This window comes from Rhipicephalus sanguineus, chromosome 4 (genome assembly GCF_013339695.2).
Source record: "Rhipicephalus sanguineus isolate Rsan-2018 chromosome 4, BIME_Rsan_1.4, whole genome shotgun sequence".
NCBI classification, from domain to species: Eukaryota; Metazoa; Arthropoda; class Arachnida; order Ixodida; family Ixodidae; genus Rhipicephalus; species Rhipicephalus sanguineus.
The window spans coordinates 123,109,202-123,126,913 of record NC_051179.1 but is presented as its reverse complement, the minus strand read 5'-3'; the positions used below and the strand labels follow the sequence as shown (position 1 = coordinate 123,126,913).

General features: G+C 46.3%; 1 protein-coding gene across 1 annotated transcript; it reads right to left on the bottom strand.

Moving 5' to 3' along the window:
- Positions 1–2,108: 2,108 nt before the first annotated feature.
- On the bottom strand, positions 2,109–3,770 carry LOC119391577 (uncharacterized). The gene has a single exon (XM_037659250.1). The coding sequence runs from the start codon at positions 3,768–3,770 to the stop codon at positions 2,109–2,111; it is 1,662 nt and encodes a 553-aa protein (XP_037515178.1).
- Positions 3,771–17,712: the final 13,942 nt, after the last annotated feature.

Here is a 17,712-nt window from a genome sequence, read left to right as displayed (position 1 = left end):
CACGTGCTAGGGTTCCAATTCAAATTTTCGCTTGCTTTTAGAAAATGTAATCTCATTAATAAAAGCATATCTGCTGGTCGGAGCAGCCGCAAATGCGCAGCTGTCAGTAGCGGGCCCGTCGCTCACTGCCCACAGTGAAGCGGCTACGCCATGTTACACGTCCGCCCCTCACTTTCGAGGGTCAATAGCTGACGGTTAAAAAAACTCAGTTATGAATGCGATACCAACAGATTGTATTGTTATACGAAGTAAGGCTAGCAGCTAACTCTTTTGGATCCGATCTCGCGTAACTCAACAAAACGCTGGTTGGCTCCAGGAACCGAAGCGTTTTCGTGTTCTGAGTTCTCTAAACGCGAAGTAAGCATTGAGAGCACAGCAAGTTTACAAACGGTCTCCTGATGCCTCGCGCAAGCGACTGCGCCCTTCGAACGATGCGGTCCCCCCCCCCCCCTCGCTCCCCTGGCGTCCCTTCGTGCTCCTTACGAAAGACGGGCGGGGCGTTTCCTCTCTGATCAGCAATCGACGGCAGGCCCGCACGCGGGAAGATGTTATCTCATGCGCTCTCGGTGCGACGGAGACAGACAGCCGGCTAGTTTAATCTCCGCTTCAGCCGCGTTCGTCGCCAGCGCTCGCGAGCTTTTATCCGCGGCTAGAATGCGCGTGGTGATGTTATTCATTTGGACTTTATACGGAAAATTACGGCAACGGCAAAAATCCGCCAAGAGTGTCCATATCATTGCTATCACAGTAAAAATTTTTTAAAAATGAGGAGCCATTTCACTCTGTAAAGTGGATGATAAGCGGAACTGTTTCGCGCATGGCACAGAGGTGACATGGTGGAGGACAGTTTGGTATGTAAGGCCAGGTTGTTAACGGCCAGGCTGTTAACGTTGAATTTGCAATATTAATGCGAAAGCCTTAGATGCTTTACCAAACACGAAAATTGACCGTTGGCGGCGTCAATCGATTGATGCAAAAAACAATCATGTGATGACGTCATCAACACGTCATAGATCGTCAAAACTTCTGACGTCATCATGGCGTGATATATCGTGACGTCACGTGATGACGTCGTCACATGACATCGTCACTTTACACTGCTTCTGTGATCGGTGCACCGATCATGGAGCTAGCGCAAAACCAGGTGAAGTGCAGAAAGCTTGCAGAGAGGAAGGGGGAGGATCTACCCGTCGATCGAGAAGAAAAAGAACCTAACTTTCGCCTTGGCGTTTTCTTAGGGGAATGCATTAGGGACAGTGAGGCTCTTTGCCATTGAGGCACTGCTGTACATCACGGCGTTTGTCTACCACATCTGCTGATAACCACATAGGTGTATTTAGAGTGTTATTTCATAAAGTACAATTTTATTGATCCCGTATATTCTATTTGTTTGTTAGTGTCGAAAATAATTGCCAAAGAGGTCAGTCCAGAACACTCAACTGCATGAGCCCTTATTTTTTCATTAGCGAGTGAAGTATGGAGTTTCCCTGAGATGATTTTTTCCATGAGATTTTCAATGAATCGAAATATTTCTAGCCTTCATAAGAGTCCCATAATTATATTCAGGGGCTTGAATGTTAATGCAATATGCTTCTGTAATGCACTCCAGGATGTGAAATTTGCTGCTCCAGAGTGCTTCCAGATGCAAAATTATCTGCTCCAAAGTACTCCAAGATGAAAATTTTTGCTGCTCCATTGTGCTCCAAAACGGAAATTTTGCTGCTCCAAAAATTGCTCCAAATCAGAAGTCCTCGGTAGCATCACTGTATATGCATAACTTGAAGCAGTCAGAATCTTCATTTTACCATGCACTTTGAAGTCTTTAAACAAAGTTTGACAGTTTTCAAGACTCCGTGCATTTTGCTGTATTAATGCTTCGCTTCATCTCTTGATAAAACCTTCGTTGTGCATTCTATGTCATGGCACCAAGTAAGTCAAAATTTAACCACACTAAACCACTGTGACTGTCATTTTTATTAATAATGGAATTTGAATCTCACTGTGCTGTCCAGGAATTTTAAGGTATGGTACCAGCTTTTTGTAAACTGTTACATTTTAACTTTCAGAATTTTGGTTCACATTGACATTACAGAGGAATGTTTTATATATTATTCAGATGAAAGAAAAAGTGAAAAAGTGGTGAAAGGGTTGTCGGCGTACCCACTGCCGACAACCTCCGCAGTTGTCGGCAGTGGGTACGCCATCTTCTTGACCAGCGCGTTAGCCGTGCTCCTGTAATCTCCACAAACGCGAAATGTTCTATCGTTTTTGTGCACCCACACCAAAGGTGTGGCCATTTCGGCATGTTGCGTCGGCTCCAGGATACCCTGTTTTTGCAGGCGGTCGAGCTCTTCCTCCATAGGCTCTTGGTAAGCTAGGGGCACTGGACGTGCCTTGCAAAACTTGGGTGTAGCGCCTTCTTCCAAGTCCAAGTGAACCAGTGGACCCACGTAGCCGTCGATACCTTCCTTAAATACAACAGGATGGTGTGCGAGAACCTCCTGGATCTCTTGACTTGGTTCGGCAACCTGGTTTATTCCGTGAACATGGATGTTCAGTGCTGAAAACCAGTCACGTCCGAGCAGGTTGCACCCAGTCCCTTTCATTATCAGCAGGGGCAGCACGTAGTCCTTTGACTTGAAACGCACACGAACTTGTGCCGAACCGAGGGTGCTAAGTTCTTCCCCTGACCAGGTACGCAAGTCTGGGGGTTCTCTCGAAAGCTTTGGGGCGTTCGATGGCCACGTTTGGTGGTAGGTAGCCTCACCGATGAGAGAACATGCGGTGCCCGTATCCATTTCGAATTTCAGGGGCCTTCCCTCGACTTTCACGTCAACGAGGAATTTAGGGCAGGGTTGTCGATCACTCACGGCATGTAGATCATAGCACCTATTGGTGTCCGCGGGGTCGTAGCTCACAGGTTGGGCGTTAACCATGTGAGTTCCCTGCCGGGCGTTGAGGTTGCCTTCTTTGCTTTTCTTCTTTTTGGAGATGCAGGCGTTCTCGATGTGACCCTTTTTGGAACAAAAATGGCATTGCGCTGTCCTGAACTTGCAGGTGTCAGCCTCGTGCCAGCCGTCGCATCGGTAGCAGCGCCGTTGCTGAGCCGAATGTTTGCTTTCCTTTTTAGACTGCGAAGTCTTATGCACCTCCGCGAAGCTCGTCGCTCCCTTAAGCCCTCGTTGCTGCTTCGACGCACTTTCGGACGACAGTGCCAAGTCCAACACGCGTTGAAAAGTCAAGTCTTTCTCCGCGGACAGTCGCTGCTGGAGGTGCTCGTTGCGGATGCCGCACACGAACCTGTCGCGAAGCATCACATCTTGGAGCAGCATGGTGGGGTTCGCCAGAACGGCTGCGTGACCTTCTGCCAGTGGCGTCGATGTAGCAGACGTTGTCGCTGGCACTCCGAAATTACAGTCAGCTGACAAGCTTCTGAGGGCTGCAATGTAGTTGCTGATCGACTCTTCCGGTCGCTGATCGCGTCGCTGGAACACGTACCGGCTGTACAACTCAGACTGTCGTAGATCGAAGTGTTTCTGCAGAAGGGCAACTATGTCGGCATAGCCCACGTCTCCAGGAGTGTTCGGTGCGACCAGAGCGCAGGCAGTTTCAAAGGTGTCTGCTCCGCATAGCGTCAGGAGGAGCGCGCGCTTCTTTTGTTCGTCGCAGACGTCGTTCACCACGAAGTAGAAGGTCAGGCGCTGGATCCAGGATGACCAGTTCTTGCCACTAAAAGGCTCAATGGCGGCCTGTATTCCTCCAGTAGCCATGGGCGTAACCTAGAGAGCTGCGCACTTATAAAATTCCACTTCTCGTCACCAGTGTTATGTTGAGGGCTCAGAGCCCAGCAGCACAGGAACCTCACGAGACAGGGGCTGGCAGGAGACTGTTTTATTGCTTTCTTTTAGAAGCGGACGAGAGGAGGTTACAGCGAGGGTAGAAGAGTAACACGATATGCAGGACCTGGGGACGAGAGTCCGAGGAATGCTCCGTGTGCGTGAGCACATCGGGCAGCACCAGCAAACGAGGCACAACACCTGGAGTGGCCGTGTGTCGGTTGCCGTGCGTGTACACGACAGAGGACATGCTCTCCACTTGTAGCACCACATGCGGTGGTAGAAGGCCTCGTCATCGCGAAACACCTCATTGTTTGAGAGCACAATCACGGGTGTCCTTGAAATGGTCTGGTCAGCAGGGTACTTGACCGCCACCGAGTCTACGTCACCATCAAAAATATTTTTGACAGTATCAAAAGCAGACGACTCAGTTTGGCTCCTTCCATACCAGGATGCGACGGCCTACGGTGTCCTGTAGTGGAAAGCTAATGTAACGGTTGATGTTACAGATCATACCGCAGTTAATGTAAAAGGAAAGAATGGGGTCAAGAAAAAGTTTTTTGCTGCACTCGGAGGGGACACAATCTCCTTAGTTTTTCTTCGGGACTGCCTTCTCAACCAGGCTACATAAGTTGTTTAGAATGGCCGACACTTCCTCATGGATGCCATTAAACTGAAAGTTTAATGGTTACATCATGGCATCAAACGATGCGGGCACATCTATGTAAAAGGTAGCGAGGTCAACGTGTGGAGCATCAAAGAGAGGATGGGTGTTCTGGTACATTTCAATAAAGTCCAAGGTAGTGTACGAGCACATTTCGTCATTAAACGCCTAGATAGCTCGTTGGAGGAGCTTGTCGTTTAGGCGAATGAACCGAAACACCGGGTCTGCCAGCCACTTGGGGGTGCACACAATGTTCGTCAACGGCGATACGGGGTTTTCACGTAGCCACTCTTAAATGGATTCTTCTGTCACTTGAGCATTTTCGCCACTTTGCACACTTTCTTGCGCGTACCTCGTCAGTGTCTCCACCGCTCGTCTGACCTTCATGGGTGTCGTCACGTGCAACTGAATGTGGGAGTTTCCGGTGCAGTATTTCCAAAACTCGCCCGGGCTCGTGTCCAGAACCTTCGAGTTGTCCCAAAACTTCATCTCTAACGTCGTGACCCCAATCATTTCCTCCCATTTTAATGTATTCCAATACTCAGGCTTCACTATTGAAATACTCGATGAGATGGTAGAGGTCCCATGCACTGGCACTTGTAGACCAAATTGACGAGCGATTTGGTCGTCTGAAGAAGCCAGCGAAGATCACACATCGGCATGTGCCGTTGCTCCAGCTGCAGTTGTGTAAGACATGGACGTGTGGGAGTCTAGTTCGTGTGTGGAGTGTGACGGCAGTGATTCCGTACTGGGTGGGCCCTTGCTAAAATCCTCTGATAATGTCATGGCAAATTGTCTCAGCCTTTCCATCGTCTCTCTCTTTTTTTTATCTTTGGTTTAACGTCCCAAAACCACAATATCATTATGAGAGACGCTGGAATGGAGGGCTCCGGAAATTTTGACCACCTGGGGTTCTGTAACGTGCACCTAAATCTAAGTACACATTCCTCAAACATTTTCGCCTCCTTCGAAAATGCAGCCATTGCAGCTGGGATTCGATCCCACGACCTTTGGGTCAGCAGTTGAGTGCCATAACCACTAGACCATTGTGGCGAGGCCTCTGTTGTCTCTAGCGGGAAACACATTGTGCGCAAGCTTTCTTCGTTTTTGAACTCACTGTAGCTGCAATGCCCAGCATGGAGGGCATTGTAAACTTTTTCCTTTTCCTCCAATCCCTGTTCCAGGTTTGGGCAGTTTCCATCTGATGCTTCTCCCATGCCTCGATCATGTTTTTCTGTAAATGCCGCCATGGTTTCATTAGTGTCATAGGCACCGTTCTCGTCGCTGGAACCACTAAACTTTGTAGTTTGTCCCTGGGAATATAGATGGTGTCACCAAAGAATAATGCCAAATGGTAATATAGGGGTATCTCGTCTTCTGTCCCTTGATCGTCAAGCTGACGTTTGATTCTACCATGGTCTCTATTAAAAAGCAAAAGAAATGGAAGAATTCAGAGTATAGCATAGCTAGCTGAAAAAAGAGTTGGAAGTCTTATCGAAGACGTCTTGAGTGTCTGCTTGAGGCCCTCTTGAGTGGACAGCCTGTTGAAGACTGAGTTCTGAGCTGCTGCAGACCTCTTTATATACCCCTTATGGCGGCTTTGGAAGCCTTTTGTAATTAGTGTAAAACACCCGTCAAGAACTGGTTACGATTGCGCGACAACAAATTCGTGACGTCGGACAACAGGGCTCCATCACTTTCTACAGCTTTGATGGCCTTTGCAATGCGTTCCAGCAAAATACAATGATGGTTTCGTTTAAAGGGACACTAAAGAGCAAAACGATTTTTCTCGCGTTAGTAAAGTAGTCTTCCACGATACCAGAAACACCACGCTTGCTGCGAGAAGACGCTTAATAAGCGAGAAAACGCGCAAAAAGAAAATACAGGTGGCGACGCCACGTTGGAATTCCCGCACCATTTGCCATAATGTCGCATATTTTTGACGGCGCCTGCTTGGGCCTACGTAGTTCCTAATCGGTTAAATCGAAGTACATTGTCCTCGGAGGGGGCCAGAGACTTGACATAACGAGTTTGTGGAAATTTCGTCGAGCCAGTGGCGCCAAAATACGTTAAATGCTCTTTGAAATCTCTTACGTCACGAATTACAAAGTTCGGCGTGAAATTTAAAAATGAAACTTTGAACTTTGTTTTCTCCTTTAATAATAAACCTATGGTGGTGAAATAAACTACACAAGAGTTCTCCGAGCACACTTTATCAATCTAAACCAATTCATTGTTTCTCTTTAGTGTCCCTTTAAATATGATGGTTCCGTTTAAATACAATGAAAAGTGGTTATGGCTGTCGGCGGTGCAGCAGAGCATTACCGTAAATTGGTTGTGCTCGTTGCCCGTCGTCATCAGGCGCACTTGCGGTTCACCTTCGACTGACAGTCCGGTTGCTTGACATGTCGAACCAGACGGGTCTGATTGGTGTTGGCGATCTGGCCGGGCATGAAGGCGTGTTGCGCCTTCTGTTCATTGATGAAGTTCAAGAAGGCTTCTTCTTTTTCGTCATATTCTTCGGGTGGCTTTTGACACCCAGTAGTGCGCCTCCCGAGACTCGGCCTGTTCCGACTCATGAAATTCATCCCCCACTTCTTCGAGATTTTGAAGTCACTGCAGGTGATTTCCAATCCGTTCGCAACACTGCGAGCCTTCACCTGAATGCCCTCGTAGGACACACTCAGGCCTTTATCCCGCTGTTCGTTAGCCCATTTGACGACTGGCTCTTCGATGGCAGGCCGCAGGTTACATGCCTTCCATCAAGCCCCGGAACAATTTTCGCGATCTTGCACACGCGAGAAGTTTGTACTGTTGCTGCCAACTTTGCACGCACTTTTCCAGCACGCCAAGTTCATACTCCGCTGAAAGGTTGCTTGTCGATTCGGCGTGAAGGGTCACTTTCCGCTTAAACACAGCATTGTAGCTGCGCCAATGAGTTGGTGCCATTTCGGTGTGGTTCTGTCGACGAGGGCGAAGCTACCGAGGGAGCAGAGAGCTTGCTTAGCTGCTCCCTTGGTAAAGAGAGCAGCTAAGCAAGCTAAGCTAAGCTAAGCTAAGCCTCAGCTAAGCAAGCTCTCTGCAGAGAGCTTGCTTAGCTTGTTAGGCCTGCATTGTTCAGTCTCAACACGCACAATGCATGCCAGCGTTGCCAGATTGTAAAGTGGGCACGACACCAGACACTCACTAAAATTTCCCCAGATTTCACCAGAAATTAAAATTTTTACGAAATTCATTTCTAGCATATAAACAAACATTCGCTAAAGTTTCTTTTTTTACGTTGCAACTAGGGCCAGCATGTTTATTTGGAAGAAATGTTTATGCCCCTCGCCAGACGGTGTTACGTCAAACCCCTGGACTACAAAATCAGCATTCGTGAAGAACTCATCTTATTTTTCACAAAGTCATGATGAGGAGCCTTTAAAGGGGTACTGACACGGATATTTTCATTTGTCGTTTTTTTTTTGCGTCAAATGAAAGGTCAAGCCCTCAAGAGCCTAGAGAAGGTAGTGCTAAGCGCGAGTGCGCCCCGAAAAAGTAATTACAGTGAGTTTTTAAAAGCTAGTTTCGGTTCCTACTGTACCCTGACGTCACAACACGGTATGAGCTTCTCGTCACGTGCTCGCACAATATATAGTGACGTTTCCACGCACAAGCGGCCATTTTGGAAGTTTTAATGACGTACAAGCGGCCATCTTGGAAGTTTTGGTACCTAACGTCATCACAACAAGCCAAACTGCTGCGTGAAGTCACCAGAATTTGTACTGTAGCCTGACGTCAAGCTAGTGTCGATGTCAGTAGGTGCGCCATGGAAAAATTGACTTTAATATCAAATTAAAGTATCTTATCAGCATTTGCTGAGCTTCACACTTGGTCAGAGCAGTCTCTGCATACAGGAGATATGTATGGCAGAGTAAACTCGCCTTCGAAAAAAGGTGTCGGTACCCCTTTAAGGTATGAGGCCAAGTGTTGGAAAAAATTTTTTAGAAAGCAATAAGCACTAGAAATTATTAGTCTTCTTAATTAGGAATTTTATTAAAAGTGGTATTTACGCGAACACACCTAACTGAGATTCCACTAAAAAAACTAATTTTTTGTAGAGAAGTAAGAGAAGTTTCGACCTGTGCAATGAACCAAAACAAATGAGAGCTGATGAACAATAAAACATAGTGATTAAGGGGGCCTTCTAACGCTTTTCAACCCCCCATTTTTTACTCGTGGATTGCATAGACTGAAGTACGGACAAACTAGTGCAGCAAGAACGGCAGCAATAGCGGCACGCAGTACGAAGTTATTCAATTTAGAAAATTCAAAATACAACCAAAAAATGCCTACCCTCAACTCTATTTTCGCGGGGTCACGTGGCCCCATTTCACTTTCTGCTGTGACGTCCGATGGCGCTCCAATGAAATGGGCTGAAAGCTCTTACGTAGCGGAAGCTTGCACACCATTGTTGCCTGTTCAGTCTAATGTATTAGTGACGCTGTTGCTATAGCAACAAGCAACGTGGTGCCTGACCACGCCGTTTTGTTTACACGGTCGAACAGCTGGGTGAGGCTGGTAGAAATGAGCTTCCCAGACTTGACAGAGTTAGAGCAGGCGCTCTTGCTTCGAAGCGAGGCTTTGCGCGTCGTTCCATACAACGACACTCCAAGGCAATCAGACTCCTCGGACTCGCATTCGACACCAGCGAGAGGTGTTGACGACCGTACCGCATCGCTGCCGCCGCCACCTCGAAGCCCACCCCCGGACGGTGATGCAGCTGGCTGGTAAGTGAAAGTTCACCCTTTCTTTTTTTTTTTTTTTTTTTTTGCTTTGCAAGATGGATGTTACATATTGCGACGCGCGTTCTTGTGTTGATCCTGTGCTTTGCAACAATTTTCTGTTGGCGCGCAACCACATGGTCGGGAACAGATTAGTGCATGTCTTTGGAACAGTTGGCCCTCTACAGCACATCAGGCCGCGCTCGAAAGCTTCCCGCGGGTTCTTCTAGTACGGCGCCGCACCTATAAAATTATGGACAGGCCAGATTTGTGACCTTGTCAACCTTGTTTGGGCGGTCACCGAGCGCTTGGACGGACATCGTCGCACCGACGGCGCTCGGGTGACCGCTCTCGCCGCTTCTCGAGCCTTCGCTGCCACCGAACTTAGTCCTGATGCAAGCTTATCTAGTAAGCTACGGCATTTTATTGCTAGCCGAAACATCGCTGTTTTCTGCTTACGTACGAGCTGAACGATAAAATAAATGTGTTGCGAAACATGGTCTCCTCGCACGCGCTGCGCCAACAGTGCGCCCGTGCCGAAGGCGGTAGGACAGCCAGTAAAGAGCCAGGGTGCATGTGTAGTGTTCATTTGCTATCGATAAACATAGGTGCACACAAACTGCACTTGCTACGTACATGGTTGATTGCATGCTGCATAATGATGGTCTGGTAAAGGTAATAACAGCTCACGGATGGTACACAAATGCCAGCATGGCGCAAGAGCCGCAGCGCTTTCTCTGGGCTTGCGCCTGCAAAACACAGAGCAGCACACAGCAATGCATTCCCCGCTGGCTTCTTGTTTATCACTGGCTGGCTCTGCCATTTGTAGGTATGCTGGTCCCGGTAGACTGCTTCAATGAATACCATTGAGCCACAAACTTTCGTGGTGACCTTACATGGCAACTGGCAAACTTTGCACATTTTGAAGAGTTCCTTGAGGTTATCCTCGAAAACAACAAATTTGCGAGACTCTTGCAGTGGAACATCTGCAGCTTCGCAGTCCCTGTAGAAAAGCATGAGCAATTTCAGGAGCAATTTCAGAACATACTTGACAGAGTTCTAAAAACAGAGTATCAAAATAATCACTGCAACACGAATATAGTGACGCTACACAATGTTGGTTGGGAGGCTTTCATACTTATTTTCAAGGCTTCCTACGAGCTTTTACATGTTTCTTCAGGGGGTTCTAGCCTAACACGAGAAGCAGGGCTAACAAATGTGGCATGTATAATTCGCAATCAGATCTGCGAAGAATACACAATCAAAACAAGCATTCACTTCTGTTACTGAATTATAACTACATCAACAGTGAGCTGAACGCTTTCTATCATGATTCACAGGTTGTGAACAAGAGAGCACGTTGTGAAGGCTGCTTTTGATTGTAATAACAAATTCAGTAATTCAGGAATTGAAATTCAGTATCTTGGACGAAGAAATTAAAGGTTGTACAGCCATGAACAAAACAGAAGCCACAACATGTTTTTCTTAGTGTACAGCAACTTATCCTGGACAATGCACATGACTGGTGCACGGTTTAGCAGCGTTACGAATATTCCGAACACTCGTGCTATAAAGAGGTTCCAATGAGCACAGATATGGTTAGGTTTATGTTGCATTATTCTAGATTTATATTAATAAAGGCCTTTTGTTTCAGTGAACATTTCCATGATGACGTTTATGCAAAAATGCTTCACGCAAAGACAGGCATCGAGGCGCAGCATAATAATTCAGTACCAACATAATGTGACAGAAGCAGAATAGCAACTGCCAAATTGCCAGAGAAAAATCTCACTCGGATGGTATCAGCAAACACGCACAAAAAAAATTGGGCTTATTGTAATAAGCTTCCTGTAATTATACTGAATGACAAACATGCGAGACATTCAAAGAAGCAGGTATCACTTGCAGCATTTGATTAAAATCAGAATATTTTGCTTAGCTGCTGCGAGAGTATTATTAGAAGTACAAGCGGCTTAGATATTAAAAACTTCTTACTCGAGTGACTCATCAAATGATGGACGATATGACTCGTCTGCATCCTCTTTGTGTAATGTCTCCATGGGAGGCATTTCATCCATCTCGTCCAAACACGTTGATGAAGTGGGCACTGGTGTTGAGCTTCTTATGTCCAATGTTGGACAGGTGAATTCCACGGATGAGTTCAAGTCAATGTCTTGCACATCCACTGCTGGTGAAACAAATTCTGCCTCTGTCCCCTGACAGCCTGTAACCTTGCTTTGAAAGCCTGGTTTCAAATCTACAGCTGGCCAATCTGTTTGGGTACCTTGGTATTTAAGGGCTTTCACACAGACAGCAGTGTGCACGCCTGTAATCAAATCGAGACGCTGCGGTTAGGTGCGTACTATGATTATCATAGACTTGAGAACAACTGAAGTTTCTGGCTGACTTCACATTCTCAACAACAGTGAGGATGAAATAACAGCAACGAAAAAAATTGTAGAGCAGCAAGCATCAAATATGCCCCTATTCAAATAGCACCAGTTTTATTTCTGGAGCTGTATGACAAACCATTCTGCTTTAGAAGATTCCTTTCATGGCTAAATGTTCAGCAAAAAAAAAAAAAAAATGTTGGGTTCTGATGACCTTTCTTTCGGTTGTTAAGCCCCAAAGATTCAGGCTATGAGAGATGCGACAGAGAGTCTGGAAATCTCAACCTTTTAGGGCTCTTTGGTGTAGACCTAAATCTAAGCACATCGGCCGTCATCATTTTCACATCCATTGATGATGCGACCACAGCAGCCGGGAATCAGTCTGCATCTTTCGGGTCAGCAGCTGAGCACTGAAACCACCGCAGTGGCCAATTAACTTGCTTTGTGATTACACTGAAAGCAATATATTTTGCACTAGCACCAGAAACTCAAATTTTGGACCCGGCTTGGGCAACGTGCAGAGAGGCTTACTAGCAATACCACAGACGTCCCAAATGACACACGTTGACATCCTGACCCTGTCAATGTGACAAGAATAATAAAAGATAAATGGCCATTTTCTTGCTGTGTTCAGCTCGCAATGCTACCTTGTGACACTACGTGCTTAATTCACATGATGAAATAACGTTATTTGCACATGCCTAGGCACACTGAATTGTTGGAAGCTGAGCGCTGAATGCCAACCCATTTGACAAGCTCTCTAAAGAATTCTAACCTACCACACATATGAGAACTGTTATCCCAACTTGCATGATTCAGGCACTTCACGGTCCAATGAATGCACAGTCGCGCTCAATATGAGTTGCAACACGCTGGCTGTGGTTAAAGTGACCTCAAGCCTGAACGATGACACCGGCGCATGTTAAATTGGTTCAGAAAGTACCACTAACAGAGAGTTTGAATTCACTGTTTTCCTATGTTGACGCTGCTTTGCAGTGTTGGCGCCATTTTGAGCACAGACAGCGTGTTGCAACCCATATTGAGCATGACTATACACGCTGTCAACTTAATGAGCATTCACACAGGGTTGGTTTTGGCATGTAGTAACCGAGCACATGACAATTACACCCAAATGAGTTTTTTAAGCATGTACTTAATAGCAATGTTTTCACAGTTATTCTAAGTCAGAGGAAAAGCTATTTCAAGATAGCTTAAACCTATTTCAAGACTTATAAGTGGCAAAAGAGGTTTCTCTTGGCAAACTTGAAAACCATGGAGTGCAGAATACCGTCAAATGATGTGGCTAGATTGAGTAGCCCCTGTTTTGTCTTTTGTTCATAGAAATGCAATCATACAAAAATGAGAAAAAGAGAACATTGTGACTTTGTCAACTTGCTCCAAATATTTGCAAACAGATCACTGCATTGACGACATTTAACAAACCATCAGTTAAGTTTCAGAAGGTTAGTGGTGCTCAAAATAGCACACCTTGCTCACCTTTTGACTGTTTTTTTTTCTCCAGAAGCCTTGTCAGTTTGTGTTGCAGTGTGACGCTTGCCACAGTAGTCGTGGTCCGACTCGTAGAAACCACTTGTGCGGATCTGTTCATGATGAAATAAAAATAAAATTGCTGTCTCTGCCCCACAAGCAAGATACAATCTTCAATATTGCATAGCACCACAGTAAGCATACCTGTGCATCGTTTTGCGATGTGGAATATGTCACATCAGTCGGTAATACTGGCAATGGTCCGATCTCCACATTTGCTGCAATCTCGAGCACGAATGCTACTTCAGAACTGTGCTGCTGAAAAAAAAAAGAAAGAAAAAAGAATGGAATGTTTCGTCAGTTTGTTCATTTTGAGGTGAGCAAGGTTTCTCTGAAAGGCGCCCACGGATTCTGTATGGCAGCAATAAAGAAGTATGCGGCAATATGCAGTTTAGTATCACTCAGGCAGTGACAAACTAAACCTTCAGGGCTGCCTTTTGCGATGCTCTCGGACTGTCTTTCGCGATGACTGTCTTTTGCAGTGCACTGCAAGTGTACTTACAGTTGTGTTGTCTTGAGAATCCTGAGGACGGTGGTCAGCTGCAACTGCAGGCGCAGCACTACAATTCTGAAATAGAACGACGGAGGCGTATTTCCCTTTAGCAATCACAGTGTCATTGCGCAGCGTTGAGGTATACTCACAGTTATGTTGTCTTGTGCATCCCGAGGATCGGGGTCAGCTGCAAGTGCAGACGCTGTTGTGGAACACATCGGTATCGCATCGCAACGAAGTTGGCGCCTTATTCCGGCGCATGCGGAAGTTTCATGTCGACGCTCAAAGGCATTTTCATGGAAGTGCAACGAACACACACGACGGCTTGCGCCGCTTTGAATACCCAGTGCTTTCATCCACATCTCTCTCCTCTCATTCTGAGACGGGAATTTGTGGAACGACACGGGCGAAGCAGCGTTGTGCGTGCCGGTAGAGCATCCCGGGACTACGCAAAGCTTTCTCTGTTTCTTCAGAGGCTTCATGGGTGGTTCGGTACAACCGCTCGACCTACTATGGTGAGGCGGTGGCATCGATGCATCGAAGGGGTACACTCAAGCCGGATAAAGTTTTCACCGCACGCACGACCACTATTATAGGTACGAGCGCGAGCAGCACAAGAACCCCGGAGAAGATTGACGAGAGAGGATCCTTTGGGGGGGGGGGGGGACTTTCAATCCGCACAAGCGCAGCATCCAGAGGAGAGATGGAAGCCAGCGCCTCTGTCGCGCTTTGTGGTTGTGGTTGTAGTGATCTTTTTTTTTTTAAATGCGAAGCATTTCTTAGTGAACTTCTGCGACTTTGACCGTATCTATCTATCTATCTATCTACCTATCTAGCCGCCTACGACTTCGTGCTCTCCTGGTCGCTTGGTTAATCGAATGTGCACCAAAATTGGTATGGCGTAGCATGACTGCATGACGAACATAAATGACAAGTCATAACATGAAAATCATGACACGAATGTCATGTACAGCATGACTTACATGCCACGCTCATGGTGCGCTGGCGGCCGTTTCGCTAGATTGATATACACCAAAATGGATTTCTTGCGACGTTACCGTGTGACGAACATAAATAACACGAGTTATCATGAAAATCGTGACATGCATGTCATGTACAGCATGACTTACGTGCCGCGCTCATGGTGCGCTGGCGGCCGTTTCGCTAGCTTTATATACATCAAAATTGGCATCTTGCGATGTGATCGTGTGACGAACATAAATAACACGAGTCATCATGAAAATCATGACACGCATGTCATGTACAGCATGTCTTACGTGCCACGCTCACGGGGTGCTGGCGGCCGTTTCGCTAGATTGATATACACCAATATTGGTCTCTTCCGACGTGACCGTGCGACGAACATAAATAACACGAGTTATCATGAAAATCATGACACGCATGTCATGTACAGCATGACTTATGTGCCACGCTCAGGGGCGCTGGCGGCCGTTTCGCTAGATTGATATGCACCGAAATTGGTATCTGGCGACGTGACCGTGTGACGAACATAAATAACACGAGTTATCATGAAAATCATGACACGCATGTCATAACACGAGTTATCATGAAAATCATGACACGCATGTCATGTACAGCATGACTTATGTGCCACGCTCATGGGGCGCTGGCGGCCGTTTCGCTAGATTGATATACACCAATATTGGTCTCTTCCGACGTGACCGTGCGACGAACATAAATAACACGAGTTATCATGAAAATCATGACACGCATGTCATGTACAGCATGACTTACGTGCCACGCTCACGGGGTGCTGGCGGCCGTTTCGCTAGATTGATATACACCAATATTGGTCTCTTCCGACGTGACCGTGCGACGAACATAAATAACACGAGTTATCATGAAAATCATGACACGCATGTCATGTACAGCATGACTTACGTGCCACGCTCACGGGGTGCTGGCGGCCGTTTCGCTAGCTTGATATGCACCGAAATTGGTATCTTGCGACGTGACCGTGTGACGAACATAAATAACACGAGTTATCATGAAAATCATGACACGCATGTCATGTACAGCATGACTTACGTGCCACGCTCATGGTGCGCTGGCGGCCGTTTCGCTAGCTTGATATACACCAATATTGGTCCCTTCCGACGTGACCGTGTGACGAACATAAATAACACGAGTTATCATGAAAATCATGACACACATGTCATGTACAACATGACTTACGTGACACGCTCATGGGGCGCTGGCGGCCGTTTCGCTAGATTGATATACACCAAAATGGATTTCTTGCGACGTTACCGTGTGACGAACATAAATAACACGAGTTATCATGAAAATCGTGACACGCATGTCATGTACAGCATGACTTACGTGCCACGCTCACGGGGCGCTGGCGGCCGTTTCGCTAGCTTGATATACACCAATATTGGTCTCTTCCGACGTGACCGTGTGACGAACATAAATAACACGAGTTATCATGAAAATCGTGACACGCATGTCATGTACAGCATGACTTACGTGCCACGCTCATGGTGCGCTGGCGGCCGTTTCGCTAGCTTGATATACACCAAAATTGGTATCTTGCGACGTGACTGTGTGACGAACATAAATAACACGAGTTAACATGAAAGTCTTGACACACGTCATCTACAGCATGACTTACGTGCCACGCTCATGGTGCCCTGGCGGCCGTTTCTCTAGGTTGATCGACCCCCAAGTTGGTATTGCGCGACGTTACTGTGTGACGAACATAAATAATAGGAGTTAACATGAAAACCGTGACACGCATTTTCCTCAGTGACATACAAGACGACGTATGCAGCTCTTTGCTGGCTGCTTCGCATTACATCGATTCCCACAATGCGTGGGTTCTGCCGGCTTTTTTTGCGATGGCGTCTGTTTGAGGACCTTGTGAAAAGCTAGGAAAAGAAAAATTAAACTCAGTAATAATCTAAATTTTGATGCTACACCACGATTGCTTCTAACGTTACATTCGTCCTCTGATAGGCTGCGCCCATCTTCGTCATTTCCGCCCACATAGTTCTAGCGAGCGCCACTATGCGCTGATGCGGTCGGCAGCGATGCGGTGACTTCATTGCACGATTAAAATACTAAATAATTTGATATTGTTGCTTAGACCTATGCTAAAATTATTCCCAGCCATCTGTCTACGCAAAACACAAACAAAAAATAGGTGCTTCAAAAGTGTTGGAGGGCCCCTTTAAATAACCAAAATAGTATGCACTAGCACTAGTGGCACCTTCGTATGACAGGCAGGCATAATAAATCTTGTCGCACAATTTTGCTTATTGAGGTTCTTTGCACACCCACTCATTTGATAAGGAAGTGTGCCAAGTTTTAATGGAAAATGTTCATTAGCAAAAAGTTATGAGTGTTCGCGTATGGAAAAATGCCAGAGATATAGGTTCTGAGGAAAAAAAAAAAAAAGGATTGGACACAGGTGCAGCGCTTACACAAGAGGATCAGGAGCGCTAAAATTCTCGATATTTATAGCCGATACCATCCTAGACCCTATACTCTTGTGTGCCTTTGCTTGACAGCGAACCCACTATTTACTTTTTCCAGATTGCCTTGCTGCATGAGCGCCGTGACGGGATGTTTTCACGATGCAGTGCCGATCACTTGCGCGGCAAGCACTTGCAGTATAGAGGCCAGGCTCGATGCAAACTTGCCTTAAAATATCAAATGTATTTTGTTGTCATCAATGCAATGACACACAGCGTTATACAAAGCAAATTTGATGACTGACAGGATCACACTAATGTCCTTGAGCGTAAACACACGTGCAACGTTCGGCATACACTTGGCGAGAAGTTTATCACTTTTATGATTAAAAACGGTGTTGATAATGCTATCAGGACACTATCACAGCTTTGCATGGGATATGATTGTTAAATAACAAGAAATACTACATATCAAGCTAATCTTAGGATGCACACAAAACTGGCACTTTCAGTTTTGATTTCATAAACGATGGGTGGCCTATTATTTTTGCTTGTATCTATTTAGAAAAAAACTGCATAGA